General features: G+C 39.6%; 1 protein-coding gene across 7 annotated transcripts in view; it reads left to right on the forward strand.

Moving 5' to 3' along the window:
• Positions 1 to 20,519, forward strand: part of LOC126187307 (mesoderm induction early response protein 1) — a 177,540-nt gene extending 157,021 nt beyond the window's left edge. For 6 of the 7 annotated variants that reach the window (XM_049928299.1, XM_049928302.1, XM_049928300.1 and 3 more), the window contains one exon: positions 18,168 to 20,519. In XM_049928299.1, the coding sequence (XP_049784256.1) occupies positions 18,168 to 18,554 (387 nt within the window). In that variant the 3' untranslated portion in view covers positions 18,555 to 20,519. Of the gene's footprint in view, positions 1 to 17,812; positions 17,847 to 18,167 lie in introns of all 7 variants that reach the window. The other variant, XM_049928306.1, reaches the window with a different exon arrangement.
• The last annotated feature ends 1,136 nt before the right edge of the window (positions 20,520 to 21,655 follow it).

Below are 21,655 nucleotides of genomic sequence, written 5' to 3' on the forward strand. Positions count from 1 at the left end.
ACATGTGGGGTGTTCGAAGAGTGGTGTGGTGAGTGTCTTCAACACGTGGCGAAACCAAAGTGAAACCACATCCAGGCGTATTGGGGTTTCGCGATCACCCCTCATTAAAAGATGTCGAACGTCATATGCCGGGCATACTGGATAACAGGACAGGCGGTGAACTGCGGCAGAATTAACATCGGAGTTTAATGCTGGGCATAGTACAAGTGTGTATGAACACAGTTTACCAATCACTTCTAACAGTGGGCCGCCACAGCAGATGACCCTTACATCTGCCAATGTTAACACCACAACATCGGAATCTATGATTGAAATGGGCATGTGACCATCGACACTGGTTGTTGGTGCAGTGGCAGTGTTGCATGGTGTGATAAATCCCAATACCTTCATCATCATGCTCGTGGGATGATGTGAATTTGTCATCTTCCAGGGAACAGCTCCTTGACACCTGTACTGTGGGATGGAGACAAGCTGGCAGTGGCTCAGTCTTGCCCTGGGGAACATTAACATGGGCATCCATGGGTCCAATGGAACTCGTGCAAGGCACTGTGATGGTCTTCATAACAATTGTGTTTCCCGATGGCAGTGGCATTTTTCAGAAAGATGATGTACCATATCACAAGGTCAGGAGTGTGATGGAGTGGTTCTAGGAACACAGAGGCGAGCTCCAATTGATGTGCTGGCCCCTTGCCTGATCGGAACCCGATGGAACACACCTGGGATGTGATTGAACATGGCGTCAGAGCTCATCGCCCTCCTTCCCTACATGTAGGATAACAGTGTCTTCTAACTGTTTAGGCGTATGGCCGGCTATCAAGAGGTGTTCAGCAAAAGTAGAGCTGTGGGATTCGATAATAAGAAATAATTATTAACCAATGTGTTAGACAAGGATGTGGATTACAACCTACCCTCTTTAATATTTACATTGACTTTGTTTTTCACAAATGACTGTTTTTCACAAATGGAAATTAAAAGTAAACCTGTTTTTCACAAATGGAAATTAAAAGTAAACAAAAGATTTAAACTAATGAATGAGGAATATCTGAAAGTACTTTTGTTTACTGATGACATCGTTACTGTTTGAAAGACTGAAGATGTTCTCCAAAGGTCAGTATACCACCTGAACTCAATTTGCAAGAAGTACAACTTTAAAATTTCTAGCAAGAAAACTAAAATAATGGCATTCCGAGGAAAATATACAATCAGCCAAAAATGTTTTGGATAGGCCTGATTCATTTTTAGAACAAATATCCGAATCTCTTATTTAGGCTGTGCTATAAGTTTCAGTTTTATCTCTGATATTGAAAATAAAATACACAAATTTCAAGCTGTCTGTGGTACCATTAGCAAAACATTGGGCCTAAAGTACAAAAAGAGACCATCATAAAATTCTGTAATGTAATGGCACTTCCTACACTATCCTATGGAAGTGAAGGCTGGTTTACCCAAAAGAAGAAATAATTCAAACAGCAGAGAGGAGATTCCTAAGAAAGACAGAGAGCTGCACAAGAAGGGACATGAAGTAAATATTTTCAACATGAATGAAAAAATTAAAAAATTTTGTACATATTGGAGAGAGCAACTCACGAGAATGCCAGGTCACAGAATTCCCCAGAAGATCCTGAAGTCCTCGAGAAAGATGGGAGTGATTTTGTTTGAGAGATCAGAACAAACAACAGCCGAATCCTGGAAAGGAAGATGATGATGATGAATCATTATGTAGTAAGAAAAGAATGTAAACAAAGTATACTACCACAGGCCTAAAACATCTTACACCCTCTTTATTTTCCTGAGTTTATGGTAAAGAACTATTATTTCAAAGTTATTTGTGAAACTGTGTGTGATTTTTGAGGGTATTTTTGATCTGTCATTGCAACTACAAAAATGCGTGATATTTTCATCAGACGCATTTTGCTTTATTGGGGTAAATCATCAGCAGTGGTCTGTAATTAGGTTATTTACAATTTGATTTGCTTTTTAGATCAAAAAACAGTTAGTTAAGAATTGGTTGAGTTGTACTTACGGTAGTTTTTCGGCTGATTTCTCACTTACATCTGGTCTGCTAGCATATCGATGTTTTTCTGTTTTTGACACTGATAATTTTCATCAAATTTTTAGATGTTATGCAGAACTATGCATTTTGCACACCACACTTTTACGTACACCATTGTGTTCCGTTTCTTTTTGTATTTCAAGTATGTGTTGTTGTTTGTGTTTTGTAGTGTTGCCAACACAACTTTTCCACTGCTCTGTTTTTGACCTACAACATTTTTTTAATTTAGATTGTTGTGTGTGTGTAATTTTATTTTAAGATGTTTCTGTGTATTTATGTAGTGTGACTGTGTAACAGTAGAGAAACAATAGCATTGTAGAAGTTTTTTTTAAAAGCGGAGGGGTGAAACCATGATGAGTGGACATAAGCATATAGCGGTGTGATGAAGTGTGAGTTAGAAGCGAAGGTGAGGAGTGAGAAGTGAAATGAAATTGGGGGGGGGGGGGGGGGTTAGAATGGAAAAGGCTCTTTTGTTTTTCATGCAATTTCATAAATTATTCTATATAGAGTAAGGTTTCCAATATTTATCTGGTCATTGAGCAACTGTTTATTTTGTGTTAATGCTTTTTGTATGTGGAAATTTTCTTGGAAAGGGAGGAGGCACCTGTCTTTATTGATTTTTATGATATTCATATTGTTTTCAATACTCTTGTCTATGGTGTTCTTCTTGTAGATGATCCGCAAATGTTGAATGATTTGTACCATATTTGAATGCTCTGATATGTTCTTTATATCTTGTGTCAAATGTCCTTCCAGTCATTCCAATGTATATCTTCTGACAATCTCTGCAACTGAGCTGATAGATACCACATTCTTGGAAATCTGTCAGGTTTTGATTTTGGTTTTGGGATGTGCTTTTGTATGGAACTGTTTGTTTTGTAGGCAATCTTTATGCCTTGTTTTTTTGAATATGTTTCCTATTTTATGAGAGGTTTTGTTGTGGTAGGTCACTGTATGCCATTTTCTTGTTGTAGAGCAAGTTCTACGAGTTAGTGTGGTTTGGTTAGTTTTTTAATTATTTGTCTTTTTGTTGTTTTGTTTAGCTTGTCTACCATTGTTTCTTTGTGTCCTTTTTTAATGTTATTTGTTTTATAATGGCTAACTCTTTCTGGTAATTAGAATTGTTCAGCCTGTTTAACATGTATCTGATTTCTGCATGTTTGTGGTCCCGTGGGTGGTTTGAAGTTGCATTTAAGATGTCACTTGTGGGTTTTCTGTATATGTCAAATGTGTGTTTATTATTGCCTTGTTTTTTGAACACAAACAACAACACAACCTTGAAGTACAAAAAGAAACAGAATGTGGTGTGCATAAAAGTGTGGTGTGCGAAGTGCATAGTGCTGTAGAACATCTAAAAATTAGACTAAAATTATCAGTGGCAAAAACAGAAAAACATCGATGTGCTAGCTGACCACATTTCCAGATGTTAGTGAGAAATCAGCCGAAAATTCACCATAAGTACAAATGAACCTATTCTTAAAAAACTGCTTTTCGATCTAAAAAGGAAATCAAAATGTAAATAACTTAATTATAGACCACTGATGATGCTTTAACTCAATAAAGTGAAACTCGTCTGGTGAAAAAAAACACGCATTTTTTTAGTTGCAACAACAGACCAAAACCACCCACAAGAATTATAAAGGAACTACAGACACCATGGCCACACAAATGAAGAATTTAATGTTGCCTTGTCAAGCATTTCCAGTTGGCCTCTATTACCAGTTCAAAAAGATTCATTTTAATTTGTATAAAACAGTTGGAACCATCAGATACAATAACCATTGTAAACATAATGATCTTATGCCAAAATACATAAATGTAAAGACCAAAAACAGTTTGAAAGCAGCAAAACTTGCCAGGCAGGCTGCTAAAAATGTCCAGTTGAAACACAAAATTAAGTCACTATATAGAAAGAAACAGATGTTAAATGATGAATTATATGAAATTCATCTTCATCTAGCCCAACAGTTGAATAATCCGGCAATTTTTGCTTCCATTGTTGAAAAACAATGCAGAGCTATAAATAAAATGCGACTAGAGCATAATACAAAAATTGAAAATCTCAAATTGCACCACGCAAAAGCCCGTAACAGCAAACATGTAAACACACAATTTCTGTTCTAGGGTGGTCAATTTTATGGATATAACACTAGATGAAAACGAAAAACAGCTCTTAGGAAAATATCTAAAACACAGTGTTTACTCACCAGCAAATGAACAACAGATACAAGATCTCAATATAAAATCTGAATATATTCTCACTATAGAAGAAATAAATAAAAACAGTAGTGTAAACACAGGCCTAATTAGGGAGTTAATAAAAACAAGATATTAAAAACATAGGGAAAAAAACTGCAAACAGAAAATGTCATTATAAGAAAATCTGACAAAGGTAATAGTGTTGTCTTAATGAAAACAAAAGAATACATGGAAAAACAGAAGAATTCATCAGCAAAAACAACATAAAAAAGTTAAAATAAAACCCAACTAACAGATTTCAAACACATGTTAAAAACACATTCAAAAACATAGAGTATACATTTACAGACAGAGAGAAACAGAGACTTAAAAACACCCTCAAGCCCACAACATGAGATGTCAACCAAAGGTCCACAAAGAAAATTATCCAGTCCGTCCAATAGCAAATTTCAGAGTAGTTCCTACTACATACCTACTATAAATAATAATAAAAAAAACAGGGTCACAGTTCACCCAGTATTATAAACTGGAAAATGGTAGAACAATCAGAAATACCTCTCAACTGGTAGAACATATAATAGACACTAAAATCCCTGACACAGCAACGTTGCTCTACTTTGATGTAGAAAGTAAGTACAGTTACATCCCTGTTAATGAAACTATAAAAATAATTGAAGAACACCTGAAAACACACAACCAGCTACCCCATGAACACACAGATTAAACTATAAAATTATTACAGTTAATAACACAACAAAATTATTTTTAATTCAATCAAGAACACTACACACAAGAAGAAGGCTTACCCATGGGTTCACCTATCTCAGGAACATTAGCCAACCTTTCATGAATCACATAGAAAAATTAATATTTAAAGTCATAACAACAAAGAAAAGCTACAATGTCACCTACTGGTACAGATGCATGGATAACATAATATGCATGGTAGATTAACCTAAAAACAGATATAGCAACTACAGAGTGACATAAATGTTGTACACAAAAACATGAAGTTCATAATAGAAGAACAAGAAAACACCCTCAATTTTTTAGACATAACCATAAGAAAAGACAATAATAAACACACATTTGACATACACAGAAAACCCACAACAAGTGACATTATCTTAAATGCAACTTCAAACCACCCAGCAGCAAACAAACACATGGTAAACAGGATCCCCCTAAACAGTTCTAATTACCAGAAGAGTTAGCCATTATAAAACAAATAGCATTAAAAATGGACACAAAGAAACAATGGTAGACAAGCTAAACAAAACAATAAAAAGACAAATAATTAAAAAACTAAACCAAACCACACTAACTCGTAGAACTTGCTCTACAACAAGAAAATGGCATACAGTGACCTACCACAACAAAACCTCTCATAAAATAGGAAACATATTAAAAGAAAACAAGGCATAAAGATTGCCTACAAAACAAACAGTTCCATACAAAAGCACATCCCAAAACCAAAATCAAAACCTGACAGATTTCCAAAAATGTGGTATCTATCAGCTCAGTTGCAGAGATTGTCAGAAGATGTAAAATAACTGGCAGGACATGTGACACAAGTTATAAAGAACATATCAGAGCATTCAAATATGGTACAAATCATTCAACATTTGTGGATCATCTAAAAGAAGAACACCATAGACCAAGCAATATTGAAAACAATATGAATATCATAAAAACTGGAAAAGACAGAAATCTCCTCCCTTTCCAAGAAAATATCCACATACAAAAAACATTAACACAAAATAAACAGTTGCCCAATGACCAGATAAATATTGGAAACCAGACACTACATAGAATAATTGATGAAATTGCATGAAAAAGAAAAGAGCCTTTTTCATCCTTCACTCCCTCCCACAACCCCCCGACAACCCCCCTTCACCCACCCACAGTTTCATTTTCATTTCACTTCTCGCTTCTCACCTTCTTCTCTAACTCCTCCTGAAGGATGACCCATGCATCTTGACGCAGAACAGGTGTTTGGGTATCACCTGATGCCCAGCCCTGGTGGACAAGTAGGGTTTGCATGTACCCCCTGGTACAGGCCAGGCCCAGGAATTGGTAATAGCCTAAGCTATTACCTTCACTAATTGGCAATGGATCCCTCTTTCAGGAGTTAGGGAGGTGTGAACAATCACCTAAGGCAGGTGAGCCTCCTCAAAAGGGGGGGGGGGGGGGGTCAGTGGGAATGAGTGTGCCATTGGAGACACTGGCAATCATGGGGATTTTCTCATAATGAGCCAATCACCATCTCAGTCAATGTCTGCTAAATGTAAATGCAATGAGGGTAAAGATTCCAAGACTCTCCCAGCTGCACCTCAGCTCCTCATAGTATCATGTACTGAAGGAGGTCAGTCCTTTGCTAATCTTAATCCATTTAGTATTGGGAAAGGTGTTTATGCAATTGCCAGCCCCGTGAAAATTGTGCTATTGTTTACGTATTGTCGCTTTGCTTTTGGAGCAACCCCGCCACAGCTATCCTGTTTGTGGTTTTCGCTTCGTCTCTTTTCTTATTTGTTTTGTTTTATTATTATTATTCGCATAACAACTAATGTATGAGATAAAATATGTTACTACGAAAAGAGACCCGAAATACCTTTTAGTGATGCTGTGCTATGCCTTTCTTTGGATCATTAATTTTCAACAAAACAAAATATATTACGTTCTTATTGTTCTGGATCTGGCTTTCTTTCAAAGGAACATTTTTTCGTTACTGTAACTCGCCATAAAGTTCAACCTATCTTCCTTACTTTATAGTTATTGAAAAGGTTAATGAAAATTACTTTGTTATCAATACTGATGTTACAGTACGCAATGATTGTTCAGCATCATAATTTTGCAGTGGATTTTTGTTAACAGTAAAACAACAATAAGTACCACGACTAACACAAGAACATGAGACTATTATCGGAGAAAAAAGATGTTTTTACTATAAGGTTGCCAGACCAGAACTACGCACAGCAAGATTTCTTTTATGTGATGAAAGTAAATTATCTTTTTGCACTGTTAGTAATATATTATCAGCAGCCCACGTCAACCTGTAAAACACATCATAAAATCTGCTGCTCTGCTCTGCAACTTCGAAAGCTGAAAGAAATAATTTTTACTTCACTATTACCTGCCCGCTTCCTTGCGGTATGATAGATTTCATTTAATGAAATTTGAATGCGCCGCGGCAACGGCTCGTTCGTTCGTAGTGCAGCTCTGCACCACGAATAATATTTAACTAACTGAAAATGTCTTAAGGGGATGGGATAAAATACCAGGCAAGCTTATCATAAATCATAATGCAAGGTTTCACTAAGTAACTCTATTCAAAACATTTAAATATATTAATTATTACACGCCTTTACAATGAGTACGTAATGGCGTACATCTCTTGATCTTGACAGAAGAATGCTACGCTAGCGTACACTATCACGTCACAGGCTATCCTACTCCCGTAACTCCAAGAAGACGACAGAGAAATTAATGTTCGTTCTGTATTATTTATACTAGTCACATATTCTCATCTTTGTTCGATATTTAATAAGTATCGTCTGTGGCGGTTTCAGTACTCGCCGACACAGATATTATCTAAAATAAAGCAGCCCACGTCAACCTGTAAAACACATCATAAAATCTGCTGCTCTGCTCTGCAACTTCGAAAGCTGAAAGAAATAATTTTTACTTCACTATTACCTGCCCGCTTCCTTGCGGTATGATAGATTTCATTTAATGAAATTTGAATGCGCCGCGGCAACGGCTCGTTCGTTCGTAGTGCAGCTCTGCACCACGAATAATATTTAACTAACTGAAAATGTCTTAAGGGGATGGGATAAAATACCAGGCAAGCTTATCATAAATCATAATGCAAGGTTTCACTAAGTAACTCTATTCAAAACATTTAAATATATTAATTATTACACGCCTTTACAATGAGTACGTAATGGCGTACATCTCTTGATCTTGACAGAAGAATGCTACGCTAGCGTACACTATCACGTCACAGGCTATCCTACTCCCGTAACTCCAAGAAGACGACAGAGAAATTAATGTTCGTTCTGTATTATTTATACTAGTCACATATTCTCATCTTTGTTCGATATTTAATAAGTATCGTCTGTGGCGGTTTCAGTACTCGCCGACACAGATATTATCTAAAATAAATAAAAAAAAGTACATAATTTTATACAAGAACAAAACATGACACACAATGTTTTCTCTTTATTACATGATATGACTTTTGCTAAGAGACGTTACATGGTGAGGACCGTCAAACATTGAATTCTTCGCATGGTGTTATTTACACTAGGCTGTTCGATGGTCTGACTGAGGAAGAAATCCAAACTTACCTCTCCAATCAGGGTGTCACTGCAGCCCAGCAGGTAATGAAAAAGGTTGATACAAACGTAGTGCCTCCATGCACTCTTTCCTCACGCTTCCATCAAAAATCAAAGCAGGCTATGGAATCATTACAGTTCAACCTTACATTCCAAACCTGATGCACTGCCACCAGTTCAGCCGTACAACCACACTTGAATGTCCTGTGAAAACACAGCCAAATATGTTACTTTTGGTAAGGATACTCATGAGTGCGATTGCCTGCCTCCTTCCCCCCGCTGTATCAGTTGCAATGGCGACCTTGCAGCCCCATCCAGAGACCTGTGTATCTCAATCCAGAAGATACAGATGAAGGAAAAATTGTCTTACCCTGTTGCTCGCAAGTTATTGGCTAGTCAGAAGCCCTGCATTTTACCATCTGGCACTTACAGTACTATTCTAGCTGCATCTCGTTCCACGAAGGATACGGCCACGCAGACTTGCGACCTGAAATTCAGCACTGGGATTTTAAATTTTCCCAGTGTTACAGTAGCATCCCCACCTCCTCCTCCTCCTCCTCCAGCTGTGCAACAGGCCAGCAAATCTTCACATTCAGTGCCAAAATCAGCTGCTACACAACCAACAGGCCGGAAAGAGCAGAGGGGATACTCCCGTGAAGACTTTTTACGTTCCTCCAGCCAGCAGACACCCGAGTCTTCATCTGCCAACCGCAAAGGCCCCAAGAAATCAAATGAAGGCAAACTGTCCTCTCCTCCTTGACTCAGAGATCCTCTTCAATGGTGTTGCTGCATAATACCCAGCCGACCTCCATTTCGCCAGTGCACACCACCATCCATTTTTCTGATCTGGAATTTACAGGCCGACCCAGTGAGACTGCCGACACCTCTATAGAGCTCATGGACCATGATCTGCACCCTGTAGCAGTGAGTCTTCGAAGACTGTCACTCGGCAGCCGCCAAGGTCACAGCCCTTCATTTTTTCCATCCTGCCCATTCTTCGTCATGACTCTCCTCCAAAAGAATGTTCACAGCATATTAAATCCAACAAGCAGGAATTATGGCTGCCCTTGGCATTGCAGTGCCCACTTGTTTTCTGCCTCCGGGAAAAAAAGTTACGTCCTCACGACCACTTTGACCTCTTGCAGTTCTTTCCGATCCGATTTGACCTTACCCTTGAGGACAGCATTCCATCTCAAGGAGGAGTCATGCTGCTATTCCTGGATGATGTTCATGGTCAAACCATCTGACTGAACACCTGCTGCAAGCTGTTGCAGTCCACATTTTTCTTCCTCACTTCACACCTTTTCTCTTTGTACCATCTACAGCCTCCCATCATTCAATGTCAGCAGGGCAGACTTCCTCCAGCTTATTGGGCAACTCCCACACTCCATTTTGCTGCTCAGTAACTTTAATGAACACCATCCCCATTGGGGCTTTTCCAGATCCTGTTTGAAAGGTGCCCTCTTGACTGACCTTCTCAATCATGTCAACCTCATATACCTTGATGCTGGAGCAGCCATGTTCCATTCAGAAACCATGCACATTCTTTGGGATAGCAAAATAGCTACCAGGATTTCATTTACTTGTTCTTTTAACAGTTCTACTCCATCTTCTGTCGTATGGGCCAACCTCCGACGGCTCTCTGGGACCAAGGTCCACTCCCCAATACCCCGCGTGATCATAGCAGATGATGCCATTATGGACCCCATTGTTATCTCCAACACCTTTGGCCATTATTTTGTGGAGATTTCGAGCTCCACTCACTATTACCCTGCCTTCACCCTTTGGAAATGAGTAGAGGAGGCTCAGGTGATACCCTTCTCCTCTCAGAATCGTGAATGCTACCATGCTGCCTTTACTATGAGGGAGCCAGATCATGTTCTCACTTCACCCAAATCTTCCATCTCAGGGCCAGCTGATATTCACTTTCAGATGTTGCAGCACCTTTCTCTTGCAGAAAAGCACTTTCTCCTTCATATGTAGAGTTGCATCCGGGCAGATTGCACGTTTCCCAGATGCCGGCATAAAGCCACTGTTGTACACATACCTAAGCCCGATAAGGACAAACACCTTCCTTCTAGCTACTGCCATATTTCTCTCACCAGCTTTGTTTGCAAGATAATGGAATGTATGATTCATGCCCCTGTCTGGTATGGTGGCTCGAGCCTCGCACTGTACTAACCATTGTTCAATGAGGATTTTGAGTGCGCCATTCTTCAGTTGCCAATCTTATCACTTCATCAACCCAAGTTATGAACAGTTTTCTGCAGAAATACCAGACTGTGGCCATGTTTTTTTATTTGGAGAAAGCCTGTGACACCTGCTGGAGGACTGGTATCCTACCTAGTCTCTACACATGGGACTTCCGAGGCCACCTGAGAGTTTTCAAAGTATGTATGGGTTCTACCCTGTCAGAAAGTTTTATCCAGGAAAAGTTGCCTCAGGGCTCCATCCTGAGCATAGTTGTATTTGCTATAGCTATTAACCCTATTAGGGCCTGTGTCCCACCAGACATCTTTTGCTCCCTTTTTGTTGACGATTTTGCAATTTATTGCACATCAACAATGGCTCCCCCCTTCCCCGCTGTTTGTATGAATTTCTGGCGGTGCAGCAGGTTTCTCTTCCACTGTCTTTGCATCTTGGGCTTGTTGCTCTTCCATTCACTGAAATTACAAAATTCTTGGGGCTCATGGTTGATGGAAAACTTTGTAGGTCCTCTCTCGTGTCTTACCTGGCCACCCGCAGTACTCGGTCCCTGAGTGTCCTAGTGTCCGAAGCAGTACTTCCTGGGGAGCGGGTAGGATCACCCTCCTCAATTTGTACTGATCCCTTGTCCGTTCGAAACTTCAGTGTGTGTTTCGTTTATGGATCTGCACATCTGTTCATCTTGTGCCATGTAATACAGTCCACCGTCATGGAATCCGTTTGGCCACTGGCGCCTTTTGCAGTAGGCCAGTTGAGAGTCTCTGTGCAGAAGCTGTCGAACTACCATTGTGATGCTCCCCTCAGTGGATACGCGTGCCTTTTGTCTGGCGTGCCCAGCCACCCATCCAATGCCTCCTTCTTAGAGCACGTCCATTTTCTGTTACCTCCTGGAGTTCATTTTCAGCAAGTGCTGCAATAGCTTAACTTCATGCTATCTGCCACATTCCCGATGGGTGTGACCCTTTCACTACCTTGTCTTCATGTGGCCACCTGTGTTAACCTTGAACTTCATTCGCTTCTTAAAGCAACTACTCTAGATTTGATCTATTGCTGTAAGTTTTTCAACCATCGCATAGAATTTAGCGATAGTACCTTTGTGTACACTGATGGCTCTCGGACTGACCATGGCATCAGGTGCGCCTTTGTCATAGGCACCAGTGATCTTCGACATCGGCTTTCAAAATATTTCTCAGTATTTACAGCAGAGCTCTTAAGCCCTGTATCAGGCCATGCACTGCATCCAGCGACACAGGCTTTTCAATTGTGTTGTCTGCTCCAATCTCTCAATGCCCTTCAGAGCCTCTGTGTGCTGTACACAGTCCATTCCTTAGTGCAACAAGTCCCTGAAGCTTCAGGGAGCCACTGTGATTTTTATGTGGGTCCCTGGCCACACCAGTCTGATGGGAAACGAGACTGCTGGTGCTGCTGCCAAGGCTGCAGTCCTCCTACTGCAGCCTGCTAGTTCTTCCGTTCCTTCCGGTAATCTCTTTGTCATCATCTGTCAGCAAGTGGTGTACCTTTGGCATCAATACTGGTCTCCCCTTCATGGGAACAAGCTCCAAAGCATTAAACCTCTCCCAGCAGCTTGGCTGACCTCCTCTCAGCCCTCTCGGCGCAAGTAGATCATTTTAGCTAGGTTGCGTTTGGGTGCTGTCATTTTAACCATCACCATTTGTTAAGTGTTGGTCCCCCATCAATTTTGTTGTGCATTGTCATCAGCCTTTGACAGTTCACTATTTCCTAACTGAACGCCCCTTTTTAATTACTTACATTCTACTGTATGTTTGCCATCATGAACTATTGGCTGTTTTAGCAAACAATGCACAGGTTGTCAACCGCATTTAACTTACTATCCACTGTAACGGTATGGTGAAGGACATTTAGTCTTTAGTTCGGGACATTCTTTGTCTCTATGGTGCATTTTGTGCATGTTTCTCCAAGAGGAAATCCTTATTCTTAGTTCTCTATCCTTCCATCGATTGGGCTTATCATGAGTCAGTTTTATACGACCTAACATAAAGTGGAGTTTTCAAGGTCTAAGTAAACACTTTGTGGAGGTGAGATAAGGCTTATGAGAAAACTCCAATAAGTACACAAGTCTTTAAGAGATACAAGATGACCCATAGAACACAAACCTGAAAAAGTGAATAACGAGACAGAAATTTGAAAGAGAAGAAAGATAGTAGTGATGAGAGAAGTGATAAGAAAGAGGGATTGAACTCAAAACTGTCTTGCATAAGAAGAAATGAAGTGTGCTTTTCTGTACAAAGTGCTTTTTGGTAGTGGACTAATAGGATGGAAAAAATGAACTAATTCACTAAGCTAAAAGTAAGTTTAGCTAGATGTGATAAATAGAGCCTGAATTTCCGTGCAAGTGCTTGTTGCATGCGTGGGAATTCCAGGATGGAATATCGGCAATATAAGGTAAAGGGAAGATTGCTACTCTCCATATTGAAATGTTGAGTTGCAGACAGGCACAGTGAAAAGAGTTATACATTCAGCTTTCGGCAAAAGCCTTCGTGAGAAAAGAAAGCGCGCGCGCGCGCGCGCGCGCGCACACACACACACACACACACACACACACACACACACACACACACACACACACATATATATATATATATATATATACACACACACACAGAGAGAGAGAGAGAGAGAGAGAGAGATAACTGCTATCTCTGGCAAGAGCTGTGCCTGTCTGCAACTCTAGGTGTCATCTTTATGGTGAGTAACAATTTAGCCTTTTCCTAACTTTGTTGCATGTATATATGTTCAGCAGTTTGTGATGTAAATGGATATTTTGGAGATTTAATTGATATAACTACATGAATTTAGACATTTTTTTTCTTTATCGAGTTGAGCCTTTATGGACTGTGTGGTAACAACCAATTTCATTTTAGCGTCTAGGTCTTGTTCTTTTTCCAGCTTTGACTTCCTGTCAGTATCTTCTGAGCCCAGCAAGAAGTGCCTGTTAATGCTCTTCAGACGAAGGTCCTCTCCGTCTTTTGGATGTTGATGCCATTTTAAATCCTTGGTAGTTGTTCACCAATCTTCTAAATTTGTTCCTGTCAGGAATTTCTGTCTCTGAGATACCAATCTGCCTAAGATCTTTTTCACATTCTTCGAACCATCTCGGCCTTGTTTTCTTAGATTGAATGAAACTCCATATTCTTTTTGTTAGTCGATCACCATACATCCTCATGAGACGACCGTAAAATAACAATCGTCTCTTCTTAATGGATGCTATTATAGGCTCTGTCTTGCTCTACAAGTCCCCATTTTCTCTCATTCGCCATTGTCCATCAACCCATCTATTACCTATGATTTTCCTTAATATCCTACACTTTCGCTTTTCCAGTCACTCAACTTGACCTTGTCTATTCATGGTCAGAGTTTCAGATGCATCTAAGCCCTCAGGTTTTACAACTGTATTATAATGTTGGAACTTGACCCCTATACTCATAGACTTTTTGTTATTGGTATTCTTTGTCAATTGGTATTTATAATACCTACTACGTCTTTTTCTGGTCTCATTGCAAATGCTGGACTAACTTGTGTAGCATCAGTTTGTTGTCTGTCTGTCCAACTGTTAGGAACCCTTTTTCTGTGGAATTGATACAGATATCAAATTCGAATTTATGTCACATACTAAGGTGAATGGTCCCTTGGCATTGTAAAAAATTTAAGCTTTTAAGTCACTATAGTCAAAAGATATGGTGATTTATGTTGCATATTTTGATACTCGCAAACTCACTCACTAAAATCTGTAGGATACTTACTGTTGATCTAGAATCATGAATTTTGGCAAGAAGCAAGGTTTCGCAGTACAGGTATATCATACGGAAGTCTTGGAATTCCCGGGACCTATATCTTGCCAATATCAATAATAGGCAAAAATTGTCAAGATTCTTGATTCCCGAGATGGTTGAACTATCTGCTTACGTAATTAAGTTTGTACGGAACCCTCAGTGTGTGAGTCCTACTTGCACTTAGCCAGTTTTTTTGTGCCAAAAATACATGAGTAATTTCATGAGTTTTGTTACAATCTGTAAACTTCGTAGTGATCTCAAGCGCCCTAATTTGACTTGTTAAATGTGTGTAGAAGTCAGTATACGTCATGGTGATAAATTTAAGTACAAAATATTCTAATGTTGTTCACGGATGCTGCCACATGTATGGCGAAGGCCAGGAAAACATTTAAAATGCATATTTTATGCTAATCTAAAATGTGTTACATCCTTAGCCCACGCTTTAAATCATGTAGTTGAAGCAGTATGTCGAAAATATGATAATGTGATTATGCTGATGTCCTCCACAAACAAAGTAAACTGAGACACAAAATACAAGGGTATGATGTAATGACAGCTGTAACTAAGTCTGATCAGACTTTCTTTCCTATTTGAGATATTCTTGGAAGCACCTGTCCCTGTGGCCGTATTTAGAGATATATTGCCAGTTTTAGCTTTTTGATGCGTTTAGGATAAATACTGCCATCTTTTACTGCAAAAAATAACCTTAGGGCGGGCCCATAAGTTGCCAAGCTTGTTTCATCTACACCCTAAAAGTTTGCTCTGAAACATTACACATCCTCCATACAGTCCCGACCTCTCCCTATGGGATTTCCATATTTTTAGAGCACTGAAGAAAGTCGTTGGTAGTCATTGATTTGCTTTGGACAGGGAGAGGTGCACACCTGTATAAAATCATGGTAGGCAACCACAAACATTTTTCTATGAAGGCATTGACAGTCTTGTCTCACAATGGGGTAAATGTATTGACAGTTATGGCAATTATTTTGAAACAATAAACAGTTACTTACTTTTTTCTATTTGTCTTGTTTTAATTTTACTGCCTCTTATACAAAAAAAACCTTCTGTTTGATAAATGTGTGAGCGTAAATCAAGAAAATTTGGAGAAATTGGATGCTGTGTACTGTTTTAGAAGAAAATACACTCCTGGAAATGGAAAAAAGAACACATTGACACCGGTGTGTCAGACCCACCATACTTGCTCCGGACACTGCGAGAGGGCTGTACAAGCAATGATCACACGCACGGCACAGCGGACACACCAGGAACCGCGGTGTTGGCCATCGAATGGCGCTAGCTGCGCAGCATTTGTGCACCGCCGCCGTCAGTGTCAGCCAGATTGCCGTGGCATACGGAGCTCCATCGCAGTCTTTAACACTGGTAGCATGCCGCGACAGCGTGGACGTGAACCGTATGTGCAGTTGACGGACTTTGAGCGAGGGCGTATAGTGGGCATGCGGGAGGCCGGGTGGACGTACCGCCGAATTGCTCAACACGTGGGGCGTGAGGTCTCCACAGTACATCGATGTTGTCGCCAGTGGTCGACGGAAGGTGCACGTGCCCGTCGACCTGGGACCGGACCGCAGCGACGCACGGATGCACGCCAAGACCGTAGGATCCTACGCAGTGCCGTAGGGGACCGCACCGCCACTTCCCAGCAAATTAGGGATACTGTTGCTCTTGGGGTATCGGCGAGGACCATTCGCAACCGTCTCCATGAATCTGGGCTACGGTCCCGCACAACGTTAGGCCGTCTTCCGCTCACGCCCCAACATCGTGCAGCCCGCCTCCAGTGGTGTCGCGACAGGCGTGAATGGAGGGACGAATGGAGACGTGTCGTCTTCAGCGATGAGAGTCGCTTCTGCCTTGGTGCCAATGATGGTCGTATGCGTGTTTGGCGCCGTGCAGGTGAGCGCTACAATCAGGACTGCATACGACCGAGGCACACAGGGCCAACACCCGGCATCATGGTGTGGGGAGCGATCTCCTACACTGGCCGTACACCACTGGTGATCGTCGAGGGGACACTGAATAGTGCACGGTACATCCAAACCGTCATCGAACCCATCGTTCTACCATTCATAGACCGGCAAGGGAACTTGCTGTTCCAACAGGACAATGCACGTCCGCATGTATCCCGTGCCACCCAACGTGCTCTAGAAGGTGTAAGTCAACTACCCTGGCCAGCAAGATCTCCGGATTTGTCCCCCATTGAGCATGTTTGGGACTGGATGAAGCGTCGTCTCACGCGGTCTGCACGTCCAGCACGAACGCTGGGCCAACTGAGGCGCCAGGTGGAAATGGCATGGCAAGCCGTTCCACAGGACTACATCCAGCATCTCTACGATCGTCTCCATGGGAGAATAGCAGCCTGCATTGCTGCGAAAGGTGGATATACACTGTACTAGTGCCGACATTGTGCATGCTCTGTTGCCTGTGTCTATGTGCCTGTGGTTCTGTCAGTGTGATCATGTGATGTATCTGACCCCAGGAATGTGTCAATAAAGTTTCCCCTTCCTGGGACAACGAATTCACGGTGTTCTTATTTCAATTTCCAGGAGTGTATAAATAAATAATGCACTGAAGTTTGATATTGCATATTTTATTCTTTTGCAGCCTCATTATGTATGTTTAATGCCATGATATTGTATGAATGCATGCATCTTTTATAACTTGATAGGGCATGAAAATCCAGGCTCTAGTGATTACATATAACTTATTATGTTGTAATAAATTTGTCGTCATATTGAAGATGGGTATAAAATTTAAAATTATATTGCAGCTGTCCTCAACCTGAAAAAGCTAATTTGAACATCACATTGCTTTATTAGGCACAGTCTTGTTATATTTCCTTTATGTCTCCCTCACCTTTGAATGGACTTACACACACACACACACACACACACACAGAGAGACACGGCACCCGTTGTGTCTGGGCATTGAGACCCCGCTGTACCAATCATTTCCAGAATTGAAAGAGGTTGTAAGTGGCAGAAAAAAATCCTAGCCTGACTGTGAATTCAACCTCAAACTTATTGATTTGCGATCTGACACTTATCCACTACAACATACAACAGCATATATGAATGAATAAATAAAAATATAACTGCGATCTGTAGATTAGTAATTATCATAAAGAGAAAATGCTGGATCTGTAGTTGACCAAAGTAGAACTCATTGATGGGAATTAATGATCTATTTTTCAGGAGCCACTCCACTGTTCAACACTTCATCATAAAGGTATGCGTTTATTTATACTTCCAATATTGGGTTAAACAATACTGTCCTCAACGAAACAAAACAAGTACCTGTGTTGATTGTGATCTGATACTTCACAGTGAGAAGAATACACACCACTACCCTGATTCTTTGTTTTCTTGTGTCAATTTTTATAACATGGCTTATTTGGGTGACTTCGTACAGTTCCCATATTTCCATTTACATATATTTTTTTTTTAAGCTGTTGAGGCTACTTGACTAATCCAACCGCAACAAAATAATCGTTCGCTTTGGTTGAAAATCCAAGTTGTGGTCATGCATGATCTTTGTTTCTTTTGACAGGTTCGAACGAGATCAGTGGGTGAACTTGTGCAGTTCTACTACCTTTGGAAGAAAACTGAGCGCCATGACATATTTGCCAACAAGGCTCGGTTGGAGAAGAAGAAATACACACTACATCCTGGCATCACTGACTATATGGATCGCTTTTTGGAAGAGCAGGAGGGACACCGTGACCGTAGCTCGTCACCAAACATTAATTGTTTAATTTACGGTGATCCCAAACGTCGTGGTAGTGGGGGCACTGGCGCTGGTAGCGCTACAGATGGCCAGACGGACAGTGCAGGACAGGACAGTACTGGCCAAACTTCTGTCACAGCTGGAATTGCAGTGGAAAGCAGTGGTCTTGCTGGAGAGACTGGTGCGCGACAGAACACGACAGTAGCATAAAAAAGAAAAGGCTCTTGTAATTATATTTCACAATCACAGACTAACGAAACTGTATCATCATTGCACTGTTGTCCCTCCAGTGCACTTTGGTTCCTCAGTTCACAGGAAACTGTATTTAACTTATGAAGTTTTACATCTTCAAGGTATTTCACGTTTCACCAGCATTTGCGTGACGTTTCTTTGAACTTGAAAAACTTATGACGGTGGACTATTACTTTGTGTTGTAGTCTTTTTAATGGACCTGTCACTGGCACAGGCCAGCATCTGAGAACTTTCTCAGTCCTTTCAGCTTTAATTGCTTAATTTCCTCCTCCACATTATTGAGACAATGAAATTGGTTCAATAGGATTGACATGGGTGATAAATTAGTCAACTAAAGCATTATATATCATTGGCTTGCATATAAAAAGCAATGATCTTGAGTGCTTTACCAATTCCCAGGTTCTGTAGTTTCATATTTTGTTATTGTTCCTGAAATGTGTGAAATTCTGAAAATATATATATTTTGCTTTTTATATGCTGTGAACTTGTGCTAACATGTAATTTGAAATTCTTAGGTTTCTTAAAAATAAATATGTAAACACATCTTGTACTCTGTGTGTGTGTGTGTGTGTGTGTGTGTGTGTGTGTGTGTGTGAGAAAGAGAGAGAGAGAGAGAGAGAGAGATAACTTTTTAAAGTTATAAACAATGCCAGTAGTGTTGTGTATAATTGAGATGTCCTATATGGAACATGATATATGAATTTGATTGTGTATCATTCATTTGTTCCTTGCTTTATATTGTAATAGTCTTGTAGTTTCCCCTTACTAAAGCACATTACTCTGCCCCTTCCTCCATTAAAAAGTTTTGTTGGTTATACCTGTCGCTGTTTCATTGTTACTATAATGTCTGTATTTAATATGTATGTATGTATTTAAAGCATTAAGTGAGGCATCATATTATTGACATGGGTTCCAATATATAAAATTAGTTTGGGATTAGTTATTTGCTACAATTAGTTGCAAAATGCCAAACAAATAAGAGTAAGCATCTGGAAGGCAGAATTTCGCTTTTTTTCCCTATAGTATTCCCTATTAGACTGTGATAGAGATCAACTGTGCAACCATCTGACTGCCAGTCGTAGAACAGTGCTGTGCTAAAATATTATTTCCTTTTCTAGATTTTCAATTTTTTTCACTTTATACGTTTTTTAAAATAAAAGTTCGGTATGTAAAATAAAAGAAGCTGCATAGTTCTCTTCAGGTAACAAGAGTTTATTAGAAAGACAAAATCTGCTGCTGCTATTACTTTGGAAATGCCAGTGACAGGTTTTATGTTAGGACTGTAGTAGTTTTACCATTTAAACAATCATTTGAATTTATCCATGTATATACATAATATATTTTTATACAGTATGTTAGAGTAATACCTGTTTTAAGTACATTGTAACTAATTTTAGACAAAAGAGTGTATATCGTATGGGCTGACATGCAGTTGTTATTTCCCATATAAATCATTGTGTTACGGCAAATGCTTGGGAATCCTAAAATATTACAATTTTTACTAGGTCATGTTTAAATAGTTAGTACGTAAGTGATGGGATTTGCATTTCCTGTAGAATCCAATTTTATGTAGGTTTGATGTGATGTGAGAATGATGTGAAGAAACAGAAACATTATTTTTTATACCTGTATCCACTGGATATGGTATTTTAATAAGCTTTTTTTTTTGCATAATTGAACTGGCAATGAAATGATATATTTTGAATTATAGTCCTCATTTGAACTCCACTTCCATTATATTTTCCATTAATTTGCTGTACATTATTACACTTCATGGAAGCTTCATATTGTCTTTGAAATACATTATGAATATTTTTTACATTTTTACTGTATGTAAGGGAAGGCATGATCAACAAAAACCACTGGAATTTTCATGAAAATATCTAAATTTATAAAAAAAATGATAAATAATTGAAAATGAACTGAATTGATTGGAGAGTATTCTTCGAATAGCAAATGAAAAAAAAAAAGGTCTGTTGTTTGTTAAAATGTAGGTTTTTTTTAAAGCCTTAAAACATTCTTATGTCATAAATGCAAAAGAGCAGATACACTTAAATATTAACATCATTTCTGCAAGATGAACATACAGTATGTACAAGAAAATGTCTCTACAATTGTCTGTGGTATTCTAGTGAAATAATAGCAGAGGTACATTCCCATGCTTGGTCAGTTTTCTTCTTGTGACAATGATGTTGCTAATTTGATTAATACAGCCTTTGTTAACTTACCTGGAACTGAGCAAAATGGCACAGTGGTAAGTAACTGGGATCAAATCCTCCCCATCCAACCATCCTGATTTAGGTTTTAAGTGGTTTCTATAAATTGCCATAAGGGCTCCTCTGAAAATGACAGGGCTAACATTCTCCACCAATCCAAGCTTATGTTTCATCTGTTGTGATGTCTTCAGGAATGGATCATTAAGCCTTAACTTTCCTTCTTCCTTTATGACTTTTACATTTAGTACTTCAGGATTGCCAATAGGTGAAACAAGTCATGAGAAAATAATAGAGTACAACCCAATGTAGCTGTGGTTTTGTCATTTGCATAAAATATTCTTGAAAGATTCAGTTTTATTTTGTGACACAAAAAGTGAATCCCAACAGAGAAAAAAATCAAAATTTCATTCTGCGTTAGTTCGGTTGAGGCTCTTCCCTATACTTATAGTTCAGTAACTGAAGGAGGCAGTGATATTATGGAAGTCGTTTTGACAGTTAATTAAAATCCAACAGGAGACAATGCTGAATAAGAAAATTATGGTTTCACAATTACTCTACTGCTGTTTCTCAATTATTCTACAGCAATTGTTATGTGCTGTCCAGAATTATTTCAGAGACAGAAGCACTAATGTTTCTGTACAGGAAGTATGGGCTCAGCTCAGGCAACTCCTTTCCGCAGATGAGTTACCTATACAGACTGATTCCATGATAGTGTTACAAATTCTAAGGGATGATAGAAAATGGTAAATGTATCAATTTGATGTTGGGGACCCTGGTCTAGATAGGACTGAGTCAAAAGTTATAAGTGAAAATCATTCTGATACCTCTGATAGTAGAATACAT

Source organism: Schistocerca cancellata, chromosome 5 (genome assembly GCF_023864275.1).
Source record: "Schistocerca cancellata isolate TAMUIC-IGC-003103 chromosome 5, iqSchCanc2.1, whole genome shotgun sequence".
In the NCBI taxonomy this organism is placed as follows: Eukaryota; Metazoa; Arthropoda; class Insecta; order Orthoptera; family Acrididae; genus Schistocerca; species Schistocerca cancellata.